Consider the following 22,061-nt stretch of genomic DNA (forward strand, 5'->3'; position numbering starts at 1 on the left):
GGTGCAAAAGATTATGGCTAGCTCAGGCCATTAGTTTCCTTTCTGGGCAGGAATCCCAGCATAACAGATACTTATGCATATTCTGTCCTCATTTTAACTAATTACAAATATCTCTCTAGGGATGGGGAGGGGAGAAGAGGTTTGATCACACGATTTTAGGTCACTTATGCAAGGTCTTGCTGGGATATGCATTGATCCAAAGACTGCTATATTTTAAAAGTTCCCAGAGTTGTATAGTAAGGAAAAAAAAAGGTATATGTATCTTTTTTTCCTATTTATATGATTTTGTGAAACTGACCAGTAGAAAAGACTTGAATCATGTACTGCTGTAAATCAGTAAGGGGTATATGGAAACGTTTAAAATGCAAGGACATTGATTAATGGACAATCCCATGTTTTCCTAAACACCATGTGTAAATACATTCTTTCTTTCCTATATTATTCCTAATATATGTATATTAGTGTGTGTACTACATACAGTTTTCTCTGAATAAGACCAATAACCCTGGAGAAAATGGAATAAGGTAATTTAAAAAATCAATTTTACGTTGCTCTTTTGGATTTCTACTTAATGATTGCAACTCTGGTGAAAGATGCAACATTATTTCACACTGATGAAATCTTAAAAGCCACATTTAGGCATTATCTGATTAAGTAAAACAACTTAGTATTAAACAGAATCACCCCTGCTTTCCCTATATCAACACGGCATAAGTCTTCTGCAGTCCAAGAATAAGTACAAAATTGAACAGTACTCATCACCATCATAAAGTACTTCAAACCTGTTCCTTAAGCATGGGAGCAGCAGAATACAGGAGAACATTGCGAATCTCTTTTAGAGAAAAATGCAAGAATTGTTTGAAACTCATATGGAAAGACTGGAAAAGTTATTGGCTGAATAACTGCCTTGGAAAAGGACATCAGAATTGAACAGACACCATTCAGGAGCAGAAAACAGTAGTAACAGAATTTAAAAATGGATCTTAAAGATCAGGAATTATAGGGAGAACTGCTGAAGTCAAGAGTTATAACTTGCAAAAGCTACTAAAAACCAGCAATATTCTTCAGGCATCAAAATAAGAGCGATCCAAGAAAGTTCAGCTGGTTTGCAGTCAGAATGGTACATAGATTAAATACAATACAGGTACAAGCATAGAACTAAAGGAATGCTCTGCTTCACTGAAATGACTGTGGTGGAAGCCACAATGACATTTGTGCAGTCATGGCATAAATTCTGAATCATCTCTGCCCAAGAACAGTGACGTGAAACCATCCATCTATCAGCAAGTTCTTTAAACAGATACTGCAAATCATGGTAGCTACTATATTACCAGAGTATAACAAGCAAAATAGGATACTCAATGTTAACTGTTATAGAACACAGGCCGTGGGAATTATTTCAGTAAGTCTAACTGAGCTACAGTTTACTAACACGCAGTTTTTTAAGTGCAAAACAATCAAGAACAGTCTTGAATAAGGAAACAACAAAGATGCAAGATTGATACCTTGTGACAGAGTAACTTGACATCTTGTTTCCACTTCTTAGCTATTTGGACTTCTAGAGAATGTTTCATACAGTAGCATATGAGAAATTACTGAAAATGGAGATGAGAATTATTAAAAGAATGGTGAGAAGACCGAAAAACTACAGAAAGAGGGTTGAACACAGAGACAGTGCTAACAAGAAGTTACTTCTGGAGTCCTGGGAGCTGAAATCAGTATTTCCATTAATGGCCTTGGCACAAAAAGTGTGTGTGTGTTGAGAAAAGCTAGCCACTTACATAAGCTGAAGGGACACCAAGGAAATTAAAAGCATCAGACAAGAAGAATTGGATGAAGTGAATTCAGTATAAATTTCACTTAAAAACTTGCAGATCATCATCTTAACAACAGCTGAAAGGACAGAAGAAGAAACATAACAGTATTAGTCTACCACAAGATAACTATGAACCAGCAGCGCTATACAACCACAATCAAATGTAAAAGCAAGGTTTTCCCAGAAGAGGTAAAAAATAAAGTTATTGTAGAGGGCAAAACCACCTGGAACAAAGTACAACTCAGTCTACTCACACTCAAGAAAGCTGAATGTGAGTAATCCAAGCTGGAGTAGAGACAATAAAGACAATAAATACTTCAGTGACCAAAGGAGAGGAAAAGATAGCACAGTCTACTATATCAAAACAAAGACTGACAGGACTTATAATAGTGTTGCACAAATGTACAAGTCATGGTGGAGAGGAAGACATGGAGGGAGCAATACTATTTAAACAACTCCATGCTGGCACCAGAACAAATGGGAATAAACTGGTCACAAGTAGGGCTAGGCTAGGGATTAAAATGCTATTTCCAGCCACCAGAGCAGTGGGTTCTGGAACCCTCCCAAGAGGAGTAATGGGAACAAACAGTCCAAGTGGGGATTTAAGACGAGGACTTTTCAGTTTATGAAAGAGATTATCTGACATGGTACCAGAGAACTGGACATAAGACCCAGGAACCCTTCTTTAAACCTGTGTTTCCATTAACTGAGCCACTGTGGCCAATTTGGTCTTTGTCTTCTTGTCTGAAAGTGCCCACACGGGACCCAATTAGTGGCAACTAGGATGGCAGCCTTTATGATATAGGTACCTATAGAAACAGAACCAGGCTCACCCATATGCTCAAGACAAAATGCATAGACTCTTGCTTTAATAGGCACTCTAGCCCAACCTGAGCTGGGCTTTGATCATAGCACAACATGCAAGGAAATCATGTTCAAGACGCTCATGGCCCCTTAGGTGCTTTGCCAAGGGACCACTAGTGCCAGCATCCAAACCGTTCTTCCAGAGGTGGGTGCAGAACTCCCTTCAAAGGTAGCCTACATCAAACCCCAGGGCTGAGCATCTCCCAGACACTCCAGCCTCTAAGAACTCACTGCTCTTTCATTAAACCTTGTTAGCCAAGTACTCAGACGAGAACTCCGCACTGCAGGTGCTGCCTGGAACAATCACACAAGAACTACTGGCCAGCTTAACGAGGCCTTTTGGACAAGCAAAATTAAAATCCAAGGGAGACAAAATGACAGAAAGCAAAAGAAATATCCAGACTTAGCAGAATCTCCTCACACTAAGACTGAAATTTTCATGCAGCTTTGGTCCCTGTTGTAAAAAGCAGTACTTATAAAGACAAAAGCAATAGGTCAAACACCTACAGTTCTGAAAATAGATGCATTGGAGGGAAAAAAACTGACAGGTCCTGATTGATGGAGGGAAGATGCTCGAGGAAAATTGCTGCAGTAAAGGCTGCAGGGAGTTACTTCTTCAAAACCCTGCTGCAGCAGAAAAGGCACATGTGGCTGCTAAAGCAGGAGATGGACATGGTTAATTGACTGGGAAAGTTTAGCAGAGATGAAATTAATGCAAAGAGCTCAGAGCCCAGGCGTGCAATTCTGTTACCAAGGGAAGCAACCATTCGGCTGGAATTGCAATCCACTTTCAGGTCAGAGCCTTTCCCAAAGGCAGAGTGCTCACCCCTCATCCGGTCCTCTTCTTCTGTTCTGAGGGGTGCATGGAGGAGAAGGTAGCTGAAAACAGCAGCCTGCGAAATACATTGTCCTTTGAGGGCCAGCCAGGTTTCAACTTTGCATGGTGAGTGTGTTTTGCAGTGAGGAATTCGGAAGATGTGTCAGGAGACAGCCTCTTCTAACCCTAGAACTCTATGGAAAAGTTAGTTGTGGAAACGAAATGAGAAAGTTAATAATAGGGGAGAAAGGAATTTACTTTCAGATCTCAGCAGAATGAGTACCTGGACCAGATATGTTTGCAATCTGATCAGATGAGAATGCCAGGAGTTAGTTACTGTGGAATCACAGCAACAACACATAAAAAAAATAAATTCAAACAACTATTTTTTTAAAAGTAAAGCTGGCTGCAGGAGAAGATAGAAAAGACACAAACACACACCACAGACCAGATGACACAGATGATCTTATGCAGTGATGTGCTGCCAACATTTGGATAAGTAGCACCCACGACTGTATTCCTTTCAGCTGGTGTCTCTTTTTCCTCAGTAAGGGAGGACTAGATCTGGGAACTTCTTAATTTCCTCTGCCATTTTAACAAAGGGGCTTTAAATACACACATTTACAAGCAGCCACATAAAACTGTTCTCACACTGATGACTTTGAAATCATACTGAACAGACTGGTGCACAGCATTTATATTTTGAAATGCAAAAGTAGTTGCCACTTGGTTCATTTCCATGGTGAAGTCTTTGCATCCCAAAAATGCCTTTATTAGCTCTGGGCATAAATCACTGTCATTAAGGATGGTATAACAATAATTTTTGGTGAACTTCTTCCTTCAGAACAGGCAGGCAGTCTTAACTCATTTTTCCACTCCTCAGTTTGATCATGAAAGTGCTAAGGAAGGATTCCCACTCACCTTCAAAACATCACTCTCATGCCCAACACCAAAAGCAAAGCAATGTTGAGTCAATGGTTGATGGTGTGACTAGTGTGACCATCACCAAGTCAGACAGTGCATGCCGTTCTTCCCACAGAATAATAGAGGAAATTACACCACAAAAAGGACTATGATGTTTAATTAAAGCATGATTATAAAGCATTTTTCTGGTACAAAAATGACACATACTTTACATTGCAAATAACATACTTTTTCTAATTACTTCATGCTGGAATCTCCTGAAATCCTCACTGTAGGATATACAGAGAGGAAATTCCAGGTGGGAGAAATTTTATATAGCTGCTCTGCTCAGTTTGAAGAAACTTCACATGGTAGAGCTACTCATAGAAGGCCAAGCTAGAGTTTTGCAGGTAAAGAGAGACTCTCCTTTAGACCTGTGTTTATACATCAGAAGTTAACTACATTTTAGCAACATTCCAGCTAGTCAGGCAGAGAAGAGAAGTCACTAGAGTTAAATCAAACTGTGACAATGAGTTCATGACTTACCTATGTCATAAAACAAGTCAGGGGGCAGATTTAATTTAGTAGGCACTCATCTGCCATGCTGCAACCACACAACAAAGCTGCCTCTCCCTGTGCATAGAGGCAAGTCACTGAAATGAGTCTTGCTCCAAGACAGCCCCAAAATGCATCACCTCATAATCCCCATCCGCCTCCAAAACACTCAGGTAGATCACAGAGAGTCCATCCTTCCAGTTCAGAAGCCATTAGAGCCTCTCTTCCTCATCCTGTATGAGGGACCTGAAACAAACCTTTCATTTTGGGAAATGACTCAGGAAGAGCACGTGAGGAAGCAGAGCAACAAACAAGACATAAGGTGGATATAAATCCAGATAAAGTATTATAATCATTAAAGGGTTGCTGCTCCCTGAAGGTTGGCAAAACGAAGAGAGTTAATTAAAAGCAATCTCCACACAGTGCTGAGCCAGCCTGCCCTGATAAATCGGCAGCCAGGACTGCGCTCATAGAGGTCAATGGGGGAAAGAGGTTGGGAGGCAGGGGAAAGCAAGGAGAAGATAAAACACTTAGCTGACACTACTGACAAAAACAAATCAGATCTGGTGACAGAAAATGGAGAAATGTTTTCAATGTATTTGCCCCACCAACACTATTTTGTTAGATTTCGACCCCAGGAATGCCTGTTTGCCACCAACATAATACCAGTAACCTGAGTTCCCATTCATTTGCATCAGCACAGGAGGAGAAAGAAGCAAGAAGCCTCTGGAGCCCCATCCTTCCTGTGGAAGTATTAACATCGCTTTCATCCACATGTCATTACATTACTGAAGGGTAACATCAACAATGTTAACAGAAATATCATTTGTGGAGAAGCAGATCCTAAAAATTAAAGGATCAGTCAGATATGATGAAGCAGTAGAAGTTCCTATCACCAAACCTCACCTATCACATCTCACATGCCTCTTAATTTGTACTATCCCAGCTATAAAAGGTACTAATCTCTGAATTAAAATTGTGATCATGATTTAATCCACATTTAACATCAATAGGTATATGTTAACGAACTAAAAACTTTGAGGATAAACAATCCCTAGAAAAAAACAAAAACCTACAGTCTTCAAAGCAGCTTTTAATAGTTCAGAAAAAAAAAGGCATAAGCAATCAGGGTAAGCTTGTAGATACAAGTGGGTTCATGATATGATTTCTGATATTGAACACTCAGGAGAGCAGCCTCACATACAATGCCCACCAAAGGAGTTTAGCAGTAAAATAGCTTTATGAGCCACTGATTCCATTATTTTTTATTCAAACTGCACAGGTTTTAAAGTAATCATAAAAATAAAATGTATTTGTCCCCATCATTGACTAAACACAGTCTTTCAGGAAAAAACATTGAGACCAAAATACTTGAGCAGTCACAAATCTATGGATTACTTTCTACAAAACTGTTCTTGAAATGGAAGTGGAATGAAAATATAGACATGACTTTTCCCTTGAAGAAATAATACTAACTTTGTGTCTCCACAATAAGTTTCTTTTTCACAGTGTTCACTGGATAGTGAATTATCAGGCCTATAACTCCAGCCACTATGATTTTTCTCCCAACTCTTTGAGTAGTCACATTAGGTTATAGATCCACAGGAATACTAGAAACTCCAAAGTTCCTTGAAGCAGCCCAAAAACTTCAAAGCCCTGTGACACAAAGCATTGAATTGGTGTTCCACTTACTCTTCCAAAACATGAAAAGCACCCAAAACATTTTCAAGAGGGAATTTTGTTCCAAGAGCCATAATCTATCTTCCTGTGGCTCTCATGAAGCCAACTCAAAGCATAAAAGCAGCATAAGCACTGTACTTTGCATTTTGGCAGAAGTACCATGCCCACATCTGATCAGATCAAATCAGCCCTGCCAGATGATGCGGTAGGGCAGGCTGAAATTAACCAACTCAGCCTTATTTCACTGCTCTGCACCTGATTTTCTTTGCACTGTCCAACCTATCTAGATTTTTGAGAACTAAAAGGCAGGAAGCATTAAACCATGTGTTGGTAGAAAAGTTAGCACAATGTCGTAACAAAGGCTTTGTATATTGTACCACAAACAGGAATCTGAGCAAAAACAAGGGAGAGAAACTATGTGTTACATAGAGTTCCTTCAGACTAATAGAACTCACGGTTTTGTATGAATGGAGAGATGATCCTCGGGTTGGATCCGTTTTGTCACAACAGACTGTGACATTAAATATCACTTCCAGCCTTTCTCACCAGAAGAACACAGATGTAGTCAGTGTCCCCATCAACACCTGAGCAGGAGATTCTCTCCCAGGTACAGCTCAACAGAACATGAAATTAATGCATCGGGATTTGGCAAGCACACGCTGCTGATCACAGCCACCTAGCGCATACTCATCAGCACCCATTCCTCCCCTGCTCTTGCTGCTCCACTGGTTCCCTGTGAAGCCTCCCCTCAGACAAGGCTAGAGTGCCAACAAAACCTTCCATGTGGCTGGAATCGTAACTCTCTGACCGCATCCAGCTCAGGCAGGTAACCTGAAAACTGAGACACGTGCTGACATACTTCTGCTATTCCCGCTCTGGAGAGGATGGTGGTGTGAGAAGGGTATTTGCCAGCAGCCATTGAGACACTGCATTATTCTTTTCCGAGACATCTGCTGGGAATCTGTGGTTAAAATATGCTCTGCTGGGAAATAAACCATATATAACAATTAAAAAAAAAAAAATCATGCTTCGAATAATTTAGGCTATTAAAGATAAATAAGGATTTTAAATTTTCGGTATTCAAGCATTCACTTACGATATTTGTGTTACATGTCACTCAGTTTGGACAGTAAAAACACACTGTGCAGTTCTCTTCTTTCTTTTGAAATAAGAAAGAAGAAAACCACTTTCTGCTTCTCATGCACTCATCCAGCGTATATGGGTTTGTTCCACAAACTGTAGAGAATTTTTTTTTCAGATGGAAGCACTTCCATCTGAAAATTTTTGGTTTTGAAAAAGAAAAGTATTCTTAAAGTATGATTCCTTTTAGATTGTGTTGTTGAGATAACTTTCCCTTTAAGAAACAAACCAGTGCAAAAACTGAGACCTGCACTGAGGAAGTGATTAACGCTCCTCAGTCTCTGCATCCTGGGCAAAATTGCCAGGCAAAGCCAGAAGAGCAGTACAGTCCTAATGAAGCCCTCAGAACAGGCCTCAAGCAACATTGCCTTGGTGCTGCCTGTCTGCACATGGGAGTATGTCACCCCAGACAGGGAAACCTCAGATCAGAGGTTGGTCTCTCCAAGGGAAAAAAACATCAACTCCCGGAACAGATTCATTCCACTCCTACAAGTCCTCAGGGATAAACAATACAGGAATGGTTCTTGCTCAAGGCAACATCACATACAGACAACACAGTGATGAGCCCAGAATAAATACCAAGATTGTAAAATTGATCTACTGAGCAAAGAAATTCAGCTCTGACATGAAAGACAAACCAGACTGAGAAAATTCCAGATTCGGCATATTACAATGCTAAAAGAAGGTTTATTCACAGCCAGCGGGGGCTTTGGAACGCCTCATTTCAGGACAGAAGAGGGACAGCCAACTGTCATAAGCTGTAGAAGACAGACATACAAGATGGACAAAGTCTGCTCTCGAGAGCAACCTTCAAATACCATGCTTCCAGTTTTAGGAAAGCAGAGGAGGAAATCAATTTTCATTAGGCTCCACAAAGGATGAGCCACACGACCTTCCCCATGACTCAGACTGACACAGATCCCACTTTGTTCTGCGTACCTGACTTCTGCATAAAGTATTCCCACTCGGACACTGTGAATCCTATCTAATGGGCATCATGCATTCAGCCCATTGGACAAGGGCTTACCTTGAAATTATAACACCCTCCAAAAAATCATACCTTTAGGCCTCTGTAGCACAACCCAGATAGTTCAATATTGCTTTCATGCACCAGAAATAATATGTTTTAAAAACTTTTTCTTCAGTGGCAATTTTAAGATATAACCTCCATCCATCCATGCATCTAGACAGATTGTGAAAGACTGAAAGACCAGCAAAACAAAAGTACAAAAGCACTGCAACAACTAATCATGCATAAATGACTGGTGGAATCAGACGTAACACTGCAACAAGCAACATGCCATTTATCAGAGCCTCTCATATTCAAAACCAGTGTATCCTCAGGTCTTCTAACTTGCCTTTTCTGACTTCCAATGACTTTGGTTTTATGCTTATATTTTCCCATGTAAACACAGTAACATTCGTCCCATTTTCTCTGAAAGCTGCTGCTGAGATATTAGAAAATATGGTTTTCATGTGGACAATAGTTTTGATTTGAAGTGTGTCACATTAGGGCTCATTTATGGTTTTAAGTAACATCAGAGCCACACGGGAATTGCTGTAGAGATTTTGGTACATGGTTTAACGTGCCCAACAAACCCTGTTGTGTCAAGCAGAAGAAAATTCCCTTTTGCAAGGCCACATTAAAATCACCTCCACATCACTTGTAAACACTGAACTAGCAACCTGTCTGTCTATTTTATTGCTTCCACCTGCTGAAAGCAGCACTGCACATTATACTTTCACTTTAATATTAAAAATCAGCAACCAGATGCTTATGCAACAATGTCCACCCAAAAAAAAGAAAAAATCACTCTTCATCAGCACTTAATCAGGACATAGGGCTGTTTCAGGGATGTGTAATGGGATACAGGACCTTCCAGTTAAGAGTCCCCGGCCTGAGTTCAAGCCAGAATAATCACTAATGAAATACTCTTGCCATACAAGACCCCAAGACCCACACTGGTCTCTTGCCAATGTGAAACAGGAATGCAAACACAGACCACTTCTTCACAGGTATCTCATGACACAGAATTCATCATCACAAGGAAGGTCATTTGGCAGCCCAAAGGTCGGAGTTGGCTGTCAAGGCAATTTTATCTGAGTAGGTACAGCAATTGGAAACCCAACTGCTGCTGTGTGTTTGCAGCGGGAATGCAGAGACAGAACAGGCCTGGTAGATCAGCTCTGTGCTGTAGATCTAGCATTGTGGACACAAATCTGTGATGATCTGCTCCCCAAACACCTGGCAGAGAATAAGTGCCCCCAAGTACATAAAAGTTATCCAACAACACAATCAGCATGGAAGTGAGCTAGCCTAGCAGCTGAGCCTGAGTTAGCTTCTTTTGTCACAGAGGCTGCCCTGAGCAAAAGTGAGAGCACTGGCACTTCTAAATTCCTGGGAGGCAACAGCAGTCTGGTGAGTGCCCAGGCAGAGCGCTATACGGCATGGGGGACCTCACATGCTGAAATGGCAACAACCTAACCTATGTTCCACTTAGTGTGTTTAATTGACAACCTGAAATAAAAGTCATTCGTGGGAGTAAAGACAGAGAAGGGGTGGGAGGAAACCAGCTCTGCTTCTAGACAAGACTGTGTAAATTACAAGGTCTTAATTACATTAAGTGCATTATGGTACCATATGCACATCACTAATAAGGCAGAGATGGAGGAAATGGGACTAAATGCTAAAACTGGAAGTTGAATGCCTGCATTCTAGACTTCATCTTTTAGAGAGATTCTGAACCACTTCGTCCTAGTTTAGCCATCCATAAAACAAAGGCAATAATCCTTTCTTCACAGGGGCGTTGAGAGGTTTAATTAATTAATGTTTACAAAGTCCACTGAGATTTCTGACTGACATTTGAAGTAATTCAAAATACTTTCCAAATGCATTTGTTTCTTCTACTGCACCACTCAAATGTCTTCATATTAAAATATCCAAAGGAAAAGAAGATGGAAACAAAAAATACGGAGATACACACACAAACTAGTGGGGAAAAAAACATCAACAACAACTTCAGCACTTCGAATCCACTTCTGTCCCATCAAAGCTGTCAGAATACTGCCATTTCTACAGATGAAGAAGCATGTGTTTGTCCAAACACCTGCTACCTTTACCTTGCAGATCTGTTAAACTTAGATCTCAGATATTTTTGTCTGTAGCACCGTGTTGGTAAAAAACAAGCTAATAAATGGCAAAAATAACAGACAGTCATGTCAGGTAAACTGGTTCACCAAAGGAAGTGAAGGGGAGAAGAGCAAAGGGAAGAAAACACCAAAAGAGAACCAGAAAGTGACAGAGAAAGAGGTAAGTTGAGTAGGGAGAAACCAATCATTAATAAAGGACTCCACACACTGAGCTGTTCTATGAAATGCATTCCCACAGATGCTCAGGTACTGGAATACATTATTCAGAGAGACTAGTCTAGCATGAACAAGGCCACATGTGTATCCAAGTGCCAAAGACAAACTGAATATTAGACACTCCTAAATGCACAAGCACACACAAGGAGCTGCTTGATACCTGAGCCCGGATTTCTCAGTCCCTACATTGTCCCCCATTTCGGAGCAAAACCTTTGTGTGGCCGGTTTCTGTAGGGGGCGTTTGTAGGTTCTGAGATACAATCAAAACGCAGACAGAGGAAATGCAAATGTCATTCAGCTCCCGTTCATTGTCAGGAAGGACACATGAGGATAAAACACTGTGCACTGCATCCCTCCCCTATTATGTGTCCTACTGCTTTTGTCCTAATTTATCCCATGCATAATTTATTTACATGCGTATTGTTTCCCGATCAGCAACTTTAAAGAATAAGTGAAAATTATAAAATGTTTTATTAAACAAGTTGTCAACAAAATTACAGATGGTGTCAGACAGCCAGTACCAATTCTGCTTCCTCCACATAGCCTTAGTACTTTAAAAGGCACACAGAGAAAAGCGAAACCAGCACTTGATGTCTATTGTTTCCTCCTCTCACACCCCCCAGGGGCGAGGGGAGGAGAAGGGAGCTAATTATAAATGGCCTCATCCTGTCCTCCCCGACTTTAGCAGCAGCGGGATCGGGCCCCGATTCATTTCGGCACAAGCAGCCCTTCGGCAGGATCCGCCGCGGCTGCCGGGAGCCCCACGGTGCCACGAAGTGCGAGGCGAGGCGGCAAGGTCCCGTCCGCCGGCGGGGCGGGGGCCGGGGCCGCCGGCCGTGCTCCCGTGGCCGTGGCCGCTCCTGGGAGCTCCCCACCTCCCACTCGCCGTCCCCAGAGGCCACCGAGCCCGGGCTTCCCCGCTACCGGCAGTAGCCGCGAACGGCGCACACATCCGCGGTGCTCCGTGCCCAGGTGCAAAGCCGGGCGGTGCGGCCCCGGAGTGCGCTACCGGCGCCCGGGCAGCGCCCGGCGGCCGGGAGGGGCACGGGGAGAAATCGCTGTCGCCTGCACAAGCGTCAAACCTGCCGTCGAACGGGGGAGGGGGGAACGCTGCCTCTGCCGCGCGGTTTTCAGAGCGCGTTCAGTCCCTCGGCACCCACCCATGAGGACACTCGGACTTCTTTGATTAGCCCCCTGCAACTGCGCTCCCCTCTCCCCGCGGATTTTTATATCCGAGAGGGCGAGTAAATGAAAGCAAAGGTTTTTCTGCCAGGACGGAGCAGGAGAGCTGATAAACATGTCAGCACCCCTTCCCAGCTCGAGGCTTTCCTTTCCCTCTGGATCGCAGAGAGACAGCGGCAGAAATCCCTGGAAAAACCTTGAAGTGTTTTTCCAACTCCAGCCGGAGAGACTCGAGTCGGGGAAAAAAAAAAAAAAAGAAAAAGAAAAAACCTCGCAGCCCTAATTTCATCTCACAAAACTCAAAGGTATAAAAACACCCACTCAGCGCAGCCAGAAAGTGCAAGCGAAGCGTCACCGCCAGGTACTCTGCTTCCCTGCTTTACTAGCAAGAGCGCTGCCCCCGTTAGCAGGGAAGTCGTTTGAAAAAGGTTAAGATAGCTCCGCTCCCCACATACGGTGCCAAATCCCACTCTCCCTAATGCCTTCGGGGATTAGCGGCGTGCGCTGCAGACCACAAGGAAAATAAAGGACGCGATCCAGAAGACGACAACCGGCTCCCGCGGTGCCCCTCAGAAATCAGCCTTATTTCCAGATCGGGAGCCCCGGAATACCTCCGCAGCAAAAGTACCTGCCCCCCTCCCTCTCTCAAGCTGGGGTCAGACCCCGTCCGTACAGCCCTCGGCGGCTTGTGCCCGCTCTCAAGATGGAAACACAATCAACTCTCTTTGCCACTTTGAAAAGCGAAAGCCTGTCATATGCAAAACAGATCTCCGGACTTCCTGCCCAAAATCAGCGACCGGCAGTCCCGAGTCATTCATTTCACCCAAGTCTGCTTCCCTGCCTCGCCTCTCCGCTCCCTCTCCCGCACGAGCGCCAGGGCGCACCGGCAGAGCCCCCGCCGCCCCGCTTTCCGACCGCCCAGCCGAGAAGCGAGGGGGGGTTGCTTCGTCAAGACATCCCAACTCCCCAAAGATTTGCGGCGGCAACTCCGAGCCGCGATGGGAGCGCGGAGACACCGCGCACCGAGCGCCCCCGCGGGCCGGTCCGTGCCCCGCCGAGCGCGGTGGCGGGGCCAGCCCGCCGGGGCAGCGGGGGCAGGACGCTGTCAAGTGCGCGCACCCCCGCGGGACGCGGCCGCCGCCGACCCCGCGCTGAGCCCCGGGAGCGCCGGGCGGGCTCCCCGCCGCCGCCCCCCGGCCCGACGCCCCCCGCCCCGCGCCCGGGCGCCAATTAACCCAACAATTTTTTTCCTCGTTAATTTCGGCGCGAGCCGCGGGGATGTGTTGCACAAAAAACGAGCGAGCCGCTGGGGCAGAAAGGAGGGCGGGAGGAGGGACCCGCCGAGAGGCTGCCGGCACCCGGCTCCGGCTGGCAGCCGGCGCCGGAAAGGCGCCTTTTTTCATATTTAAACCACGCGGAATATGTACATTTTTGATTCCTACTTACGCTTTCAGGGGGTTGTGAATGACAGTCGCCATTTTGCTACAATGTAACAGAATATTGTGTCTCGGAGTTCTAAAGGTTCGCTCAGGGGAAGCGGCCAGCCAATGGCAGCGCGGCATACCGGCCCGCCGGCCAATGGCGCGGCGGGGGCGGGGCCGGGCCGCTGCTAGTTATTAGGGGAGCTGTCAAAGCCCAGAGGTCACTCCCTCTCCCTGGAACTGGCGGCGAGCAGGTCTTAAAGGGGCAGCGCCGCCGCCGGGGCCGCCGCCGCGCCGGGGGGCACCCCGGGCTCCAGCGAGGCACTTCCCCGCCGCGCTCCGGCCCCGGCTCGAACGCGCCGCGCCGGGAGAGGGGAAGCCGGGCTCGCTCCTCGTCCTCTCGCACCGCCGCCGCTGGCCCCCTGTTTCCCAGGCGGCTTGCCCCGCTGGGGGAACGAGCCCGCGCCGCCCGCTCGCTCCGCACGCTGCCCGGCAGCGTCCCTCCCGCGCCGCTTCCCTTTCTGCACAGCCGCGCTCCCCGCCAGGTCTCCGTGAGCCGCCGGTTCTGGCAGCGGCTTCAGGGCAGCGCCGCTCCCGCTCCCCCCCTCCCCCAGGAATTTCCCTCTCCCTGTCAGTCATCCCGGCCCGCAGCCCCTGCGCCCTTACATAACGCGCGGCGGCCGGACCGCCCGGGCGGCCCTGCACAGCCCCGCTCCTTTCTCCCACAGAGCAACTTCTGGCGCGCCGGGAGCCGGGCCCCCGTCTCCGTCCGGCACAGGGAGCCGCGGGGGGAAGAGCCCTGACCCGCGTTTCACCGGACATGCAGCCCTGCGATGAGACAGAAGGCGGAGGCTGGACCCCGGAGCGCGGCAGGGAGCAGCAGGCAGAGCCCATTCCTGGGGCGGCAGCGAACTCCAGGAAGCCTGGGTTTACCTGCAACTAATTAAAGGAACTTGCGAATGAATTATGGAGCATGACCCGAGTGATTTAAGAGGTGTCAATCCTGATCTCACTCTCAGATACTGATCTCACTCTCAGAAGTAAACTCACTGAAGTTCACGAAATTGCTCCAGTGTAAATTAGGTGCCAACAAGAGCAGAATCAAACGAAGCTTTCTACTTGTCTGATAGTAACGTCAGCTTTGTCATCTCATACTTTTCTCCCACTCCCAAAAGTCTTGTCTCCCTTCAGGCATACTCTATCCTTCTAAAAAAAAAACACAAACAAGCACCACCAAACCCAAGCCTGCTTCACCATTCTTTGCATCTATACATCCAGAAGAAACTCAACTAAAGACAATTAAAACGCACTACTGTCAAAGCAGAGGAAAAAGTGAGAAAAACTAGAAAAGCCAAAGTGAGGAAACTAGAAAAACATTTTCATTCACAACTTAATGAATAACAGAATGAAAGTAGTGATGTTTGTGAGACATTACCAGAAGCAGAAATAGCAATCTTCCTGGAATGAACTTAAAAAAGTGAAGACAACCAAAATCTCTCTTGCTCAACTACTTTACAAAATAAAACTTTCCAATACTGGGGCAAAAGAGAAAAGGAAGAGGAATGGAGAACAGAAAGAGTATGATTGTTACTCACAGTGAGGACAGGTACATAAGTATAATGCAGCAGTTTTCCGTTCACTGAGGATTCATCAGAAGTTTGCAAAAAGTTAAAATTTAGGATCTGTCTAGGGTGTCTCTTTCTGAAACTTTGCTTATTCCAGCTACTAGGTCAACTTAGGTACTGTGCCAGGCATATATCCCTGGAGGGAAGCATCTCTTCCATCAAAGCAATCTAAGCCATTTGGTTACAGGCACTGCTTAGGAGAAATAAGCTTTCTGTCAGCTGGAGAGTTGCCAAGATGCTGAGATCTATCCCAAAACAGTTCTGGGAAGTAATCTTTAAGAACGTTTCCATTATCATATTACATTATATTATTTAATATCATAGTGGTCCAGGTGACATTGAATGCGACGTCAGACCCTCCCTGCTCAGTACTCTCACTGCTCACAGGAAAAGCTAACCACAAACTGCCAACTTGTCACAAGCACACAGTTGATGTGTGTGCTGCAAAGAAATAAATGGCAAATGGCATAGCATGCACCTGAACTGGTGACCACAGACTAGCAACCTACACCCCATCTCACTACTATGAGGATTTCTGGTTTGACTTTTCTTGTTGCTGTGATATTCGCTTAATGGCAAACACTTGAGTACTTACTGCAGGATGGGCAATATTCGCTTGTGGGATAATGATTTTGCTTCACATATAAGAAAAAAAATAGCCTAGGACTGTATCACACTGCAGAACAGGAGACAGATTTGTGTTACCGAGAGAAGGTACCAAAATCTGGCCAAGCTCTAGAAAGCCCTGAGATTTTCTATTGCAAACTGGTGACATTTTCAAATAATTAAGAAACCCTGTTCGAGATCATGTTTAGAAGTTTAATGAGTCCCTCTGGTCCTGTTTTGTTGGATATATATGCCCATTCCTGCTCTGCAGGCAAAGAGCTCTTGGTACAGCTTGGCAGGGAGTGTATTGCAAAAACGGGATGAAGCCACACGTGCTTCTCTGGCTGCTCCTATTACTCAGACATTGGGCCTTTATCAGCTACCAGCAAAAGCAACAAACAGTGAGAACAGGCACAGATGACCTTGGATTGTTGACAGCCCTTTTCCCAGGCAGACCCCACATTCCTGGCTAGGAGAACCAGTCAACAGCACTGCCTTGCTCAAAGGAATCTCCAGGACACCCAAGGACAGAGCTGCCATATCAGAGCAGTGGGAAGTCTCACCTGTGGTAATGAAGACATCAGGCTTTGCTCACACATCCATATAATTTGCCCACGGTGTTTTTCATGTATAATCCCACAACAGTTAGATTACCATTTTAGCTGAAAGAAAAAGCACAGAGCACTGACTGGCATTTTGCTTGTAATGAACTACAGAACTTGTTTACATGTACACTATTTGCAAGCAGGGGGAACATCACAAACCTGTATTAATAAAAATTTCATGCCACACCATAGTTACCTGCATTTTCACATATACACCAGTCCATCGTTGGTAGGTTATTTATGACTTAAATTTTAGATTAATTTTTCTTCTGATTTCAGTGTACCATAAGTCACTAATCAGTAATGCTACTATTGTTTTACATCCTGAAAGACCAACAAAGCTGAAACACACTCAGTTACATATACACGAAATCACAACTTCAGGATTTTTACATTTGTACTTAGTTTTATTCACACTCACCTGAAACATAGCAAGGAGGCTGCAAGAAAGTATAAATATTTTAAAAGTATATGGCATAAAAAACCCTAGGTGGGCATATTCTTAATGAGAGCTTGCCAAATGTTTGGACAGCCAGCACATAAATTTTGAAAAAGGAAGGTAAGTTTTGACACAAATCTATTGGGGTTACATCTATAGCATTAACACAAGGCCTAAGCATACTGCATCTATAGGGTCAGAGTGAGCAGGGCTTTAGAACAGAGTTCACCACCTCACCTCCAGCCCCTCATACAGAACTGCATCTTGTCTCTACTCAAGAAGAAGAAACACAGTGTCATATCTTCACAGTGTATTGGAAAGTGTCATGTCTCATGGATCATAATGCTGCTCTCCTGATCCACCTCTGTTTCAAACATTTTTACTATTTACATAACCCTGAAAAGCCTTATTTTAGCTGACAATATTTCAAACTGTGAAAGAATTTTTACCTTGTATTTATTATCTTCTGCTTTCCTTTTTATCTTGTTAAGTTTCAACATAGAGTAGCTGCTTTCTGGAGGGAAGGAAAATCAGGTTCTTATCATATATTCCTCAACTCTTGTGAATTGGAAAGTGAAACAAACTAGACACCAACATTAAAAGCCAAAAATCTAATTTTGCCGTGGAGGGAAACAAAAAACAGAGCTGAAAAATAAGTGGTTTCTGGTAGATTAGCAACTGTTAAATATTCTCAGGTATTTCTAGTGATTTATAATTTCCTTTAATAATATATATTAATATTCAAAGTATCAGATTCACATAGGTCTAAATAAGACAGTGTGCTGTAATGTAGCTTGTTACAGCAAAACAGGGCCCCACATGCACAGATATCCTGCAAGAGATTTGAAGCCTTAACCCCTTTTTATTTATTAAAGCTGTGCAGGCATCTCTCATACACTGTTTCTTGTCAGCCCTCCTCCTCCCTTTCTTTGATCTTTACCAATAGTTGCTTAGCTGAAAGAGGAGGAAAAGATATCAGAGTGTCAGTGTTACAGACTCAACACCAGCCTTCTACAGACACATTCCCCAAAAAAATTACATAGCCAGCATAACAAAGATAACTATGGAGCTATACAATTCATTGTATAGCAATGGCACCAACAATTCATTCTTCACAACTTTGGGAATTGTATCCGTGAAAGGGACCTCAAATTTTTAGCTTTATTTTAAGCAAAATTTCCCCTCTAAACCTATAGCAACAATTCTTGGATGTCTTTAGTGTATCTTTCAGGCCTGATTCTGTTACCCAGTTTTCTTTATTATATGCACTATTCAGTTTTTTATCAAGTACACCTGAATTACTTGTATGCTGATGTCTGGACTCAAACCCGTTATTTTTTAATGGGATGTTCTGATAAAATACATTTTAACACCAAAGAGGAGTCTCTACTAGTAAGGTGTACATGGAGGCCTCAATCTGAAGCTTTCAAAAAATTCGGGGAGACAGAAGTTATTTAAGTTCCCAGAGCCTGGCTTAAGTCTGTCCCTAGTTTAATAAACTATTGAAAATCTATTTAGTGTGGCTGCCAGAAGATTCTTTGTCATGCATTGTTTTTAAATTTCCCCAACAATGGAAAATAATGTTACGAACAAGCTGCTTCAAAAGGAGAGTACAAGTCTTTCTGGGAGCCACTGCAAACCCACAGTAATAGTAGGAAAAGGAACCTAATAAAACAGACACATCCTCTGAAGAACACACATTCAGCAACTATGGTTGCCCTCTCCTTCAGGGGAGTCATTGGTAAAATTTAGATGGGACAAAACTGAATTCCCATCAAAAAGCACATTATAGAAAGCACCTAAGAACAACTTGTCAAAGTTTATTATGAAATTCCAACAGAGACACAGGTCTATCTGCCTTATTTCTTGAGAAACTAGTTGGGGAAAAAATAAAAAAAAATAAAAGGAAAAATAATACAGGAAAATAAAATAATAAAGAAAAAAAAATTAAAATTAAGGAATAAAGAAAAGGTGAACACTTTGGGAGTCCTTTTCACTCTTTCCTTCATTAAAGGTAGGGAAAAATGTTTTTATATTACATCCATCAATGGGATACAGAGGTGGTACCTTGATGCATCTGAAATATTGCTGTCTCCATCCTCTTATTCCCAGTACAAAGATGAAGTGAGTTTCGAAGGTTACTTAATCCTTGGAGGGAGCAGGTGGTATAGATTAGGGATCAATCAATAGATGACCTGACTGCCCCTAGAAAAGTTCCTCATTGCTACTTTGAATGGAGTTCAGGGATACTGTCTACCTATGGTTTTAACCACCTTTAAAAAAATTTCAAATGTGGTCCCAAAGGTGGTACAACATGACTTCCTCTTGCTCATGATGAGAAAACAGAATGTAATATCCAGCTAATCAATCTTATCTCTTATAAGCCCAGAGCACACGATATAATTATGATTCTAAGACAGGTTTAACATTTGGATTGAGCATAATAAATAGCACCCTACCTGAGAAAATTAACAGCTGAGAAAAACTAACTGCCACACTCATCCAAAGAAAGTATTAACTTTGAATCTGCTGCTGATTTGAACTGCCTCACCTTTCCTTACTGATGACACCACCTCAAAGAAAGGAATGAGGATTTTGCTGTGATTATCTGCTTACTCCAGTATGATGATGTTTTTTTTTTAAATAGAGTAGGCAGAAGTGAGCTGTCCAGACACAGCTTAAATGTAATGACTGCAATTGTTTTCTTTCAGTATTCAAGCTTTCTTGTTTACAGAGTGAATTTTGGTCTTTGGAACAAACACTATGATAAGTAGGCTGCTTTTGTAGCATGTGCAGGAGTTATACAGCTAACAACAAAACCAGTCTTTTTAACTACATGGAAAATTAGATTCAGCGATATTTCAGAGATATGAAAATATCTCACCTGCTAGTGTTGTTTTTTTTTTTTTTAGTTCAACGTTATTTGTGAAATGCTTTCAATTTCAAGGGGTTTTAAAAATCATTTTAATAACACCTTCAATGTTTTCACCCCCTCTTCCAATAAATACAAAAAAATTATAGTATTGCATTCTTTTTTTTTTTTTTCCTTTCCTTGTATTTTGTTCCATTATTTCCAAAACAATCTGTAACTTAAAATATTTTTCACTTTGTAAAAATTTAAAGTAAGAAAAAGAAAATCTGATGGGGTGGTTGCACTGGAAAGAAAAACATCCACATAAACAGCAGTTTAGAATTAGTGATGGGGTAAGAAGGCACTAGGTCATTTTATTGCATTGATTGGCCAAAAATCAGAGGAAAATGGTAGTAAGGGGAAAATAAGATTATTTTAGCTATGTCTTAAATCCTGCTAAACAGAAACAGTTTCAAAAGTATCACAAAACTGTTCTTCCATTTCCCATCCAACTACACTTTGGTAGAGGGGAGAAACAACAGAAAGTTGTGGATTTGCCTGCCTAAAATACCAGTTTAGGTCAACTTTAAAAGTTGATGACTTTTCAGTGAACAAATGCAGCACTGGTATAATATAAAATGATGCTGGGAACCCATCAGTCAATTATTGCAGTCAATGTCACAATGAAGCCAGCCCTGATTTACTTGCTCCCAGGTCTCCCCAGCTGGAGCCTGTGGAAGTAATCTGATATAAACTTCCCCAAGCCAACCAGGATCTCAAATCAGAATTCAGAATAATTTTACTGATACTTTTTAACCAAGATAACCACATTGGTAACATCCTTTACACAAAGCCAGCACTGCCACGGGCAATGTGTTATTTGTTGGGCTTTTTTGTTTGCTCTTGTTTTTTAAGCAAAGGTAGATCAGCTTTGCTGTCAGGACACCTCCTTCAAATGCAGTAGCCACGTCTCCAACAGGAAGCTCTGCCACACAAGTCTTGCTCCAGCCACTCTCCTCACACATCTAAGCCCTTGTGTCAAGCCTTCTACTTGCTCAAGCTTTTGCTAGAGTTGACAGGCCTTTGCTGACACTAGGACTCTGTGCTGCCTCAGCAGAAAGCACCTAAGAAGAACTCGTCAAAGTTTATTACAAAATCCCAAGTGACATAAAAGGGTGATGGGATACTGCTTGATGCAAGGCCCAGACTTTTGCTCCCACTGATGATGCTTATTAGGCTGTTTCTAAGACTATCCTGTGGAATCTTTGTGCCATTCCAAGAAAGACTCCTAGTGCAGGATTTACCAGGCATCTATATAGACATAAGGACAGATTCTCATCTTTCATGTGTATTACTGATATGGGCCAGTATCCAGCGTGCCCAGTTAGGCTATAGAGGCCCCAGCTTCCTACCCAGTAGGCCCACAAACGATACACTCTTTCCCTCACAGTGCCACAAGCAGCATTCACAGATACATATTTAATCCATCTTCAGATCCCAGGCTGACAGGAAGGATTCCTACCCAAGAGCTGAGAGTGGAATACAAGTCTAAACACAACATCATCACATAAAACTTCATCAGGCCAACTGTGCCACATGCAGAAAATTCAAGTTCCCTGCTTCACTATTCCTTCCAGTGTCTGCTTGTGATGGGGCTTTTCTTGTCTGTTTTAAAGGTCAACAGGCAGCTAGGAGCATGCCAGCCTGTACATTTGAGAAAAGAAGGCACAAGCATCTTCAGCATCAGAAAAAAAAACCCCCAAAGAAACCTTACAGCACTTCGAATATTTTCGCACCTGTCATGCCCAGGAATGATCAAGCACTACAGTTTTTAAACTGGGCAAAACTTTGTAAAGCTGCGTGTAAGATCAGTCACCTACTAAGAACAGCACCTTACATGTGGTGAATTCTGCACTCCCTTGCAAAAGCCAAAGGGTTTGCCGATCTCACACATAGCAGAATGTTTCCTCTCATCTGGCTAAAGTCCTTATAAAATACTATTTAAAAGCACTAGAACAAATCTGATAGAATAAAAACATCTACAAAGAATACTGCAGTTGCTGCTGCAATGGTCCAGCTTGCAGAAAGTAGAACAGCTTACCAAATTATTATCTTAGGGAGGATTCTCCCTGCTTGGCTCCTGCAAACATCAGCATCTCACTACAAAATGCAAGCAGTGGGAATCCAGCCC

The 22,061-nt window shown here is 43.4% G+C and overlaps 1 protein-coding gene and 1 long non-coding RNA gene across 7 annotated transcripts in view; one reads left to right on the forward strand and one right to left on the reverse strand.

Moving 5' to 3' along the window:
• DPF3 (double PHD fingers 3) overlaps positions 1-13,955 on the reverse strand; it is a 154,613-nt gene extending 140,658 nt beyond the window's left edge. For 4 of the 6 annotated variants that reach the window (XM_053980881.1, XM_053980878.1, XM_053980882.1 and 1 more), the window contains exon 1: positions 13,770-13,955. In XM_053980881.1, the coding sequence (XP_053836856.1) occupies positions 13,770-13,885 (116 nt within the window). In that variant the 5' untranslated portion in view covers positions 13,886-13,955. The remainder of the gene's footprint in view (positions 1-13,769) is intronic. The other 2 variants (XM_053980880.1, XM_053980883.1) reach the window with 1 other exon arrangement.
• A 69-nt stretch (positions 13,956-14,024) lies between these two features.
• Positions 14,025-14,708, forward strand: LOC128809152 (uncharacterized). The gene is made up of 2 exons (XR_008437633.1): positions 14,025-14,289; positions 14,473-14,708. It is a non-coding gene; the product is annotated as an uncharacterized LOC128809152 (long non-coding RNA).
• Positions 14,709-22,061: the final 7,353 nt, after the last annotated feature.

The sequence above is a fragment of the Vidua macroura genome, chromosome 6 (genome assembly GCF_024509145.1).
Source record: "Vidua macroura isolate BioBank_ID:100142 chromosome 6, ASM2450914v1, whole genome shotgun sequence".
NCBI classification, from domain to species: Eukaryota; Metazoa; Chordata; class Aves; order Passeriformes; family Viduidae; genus Vidua; species Vidua macroura.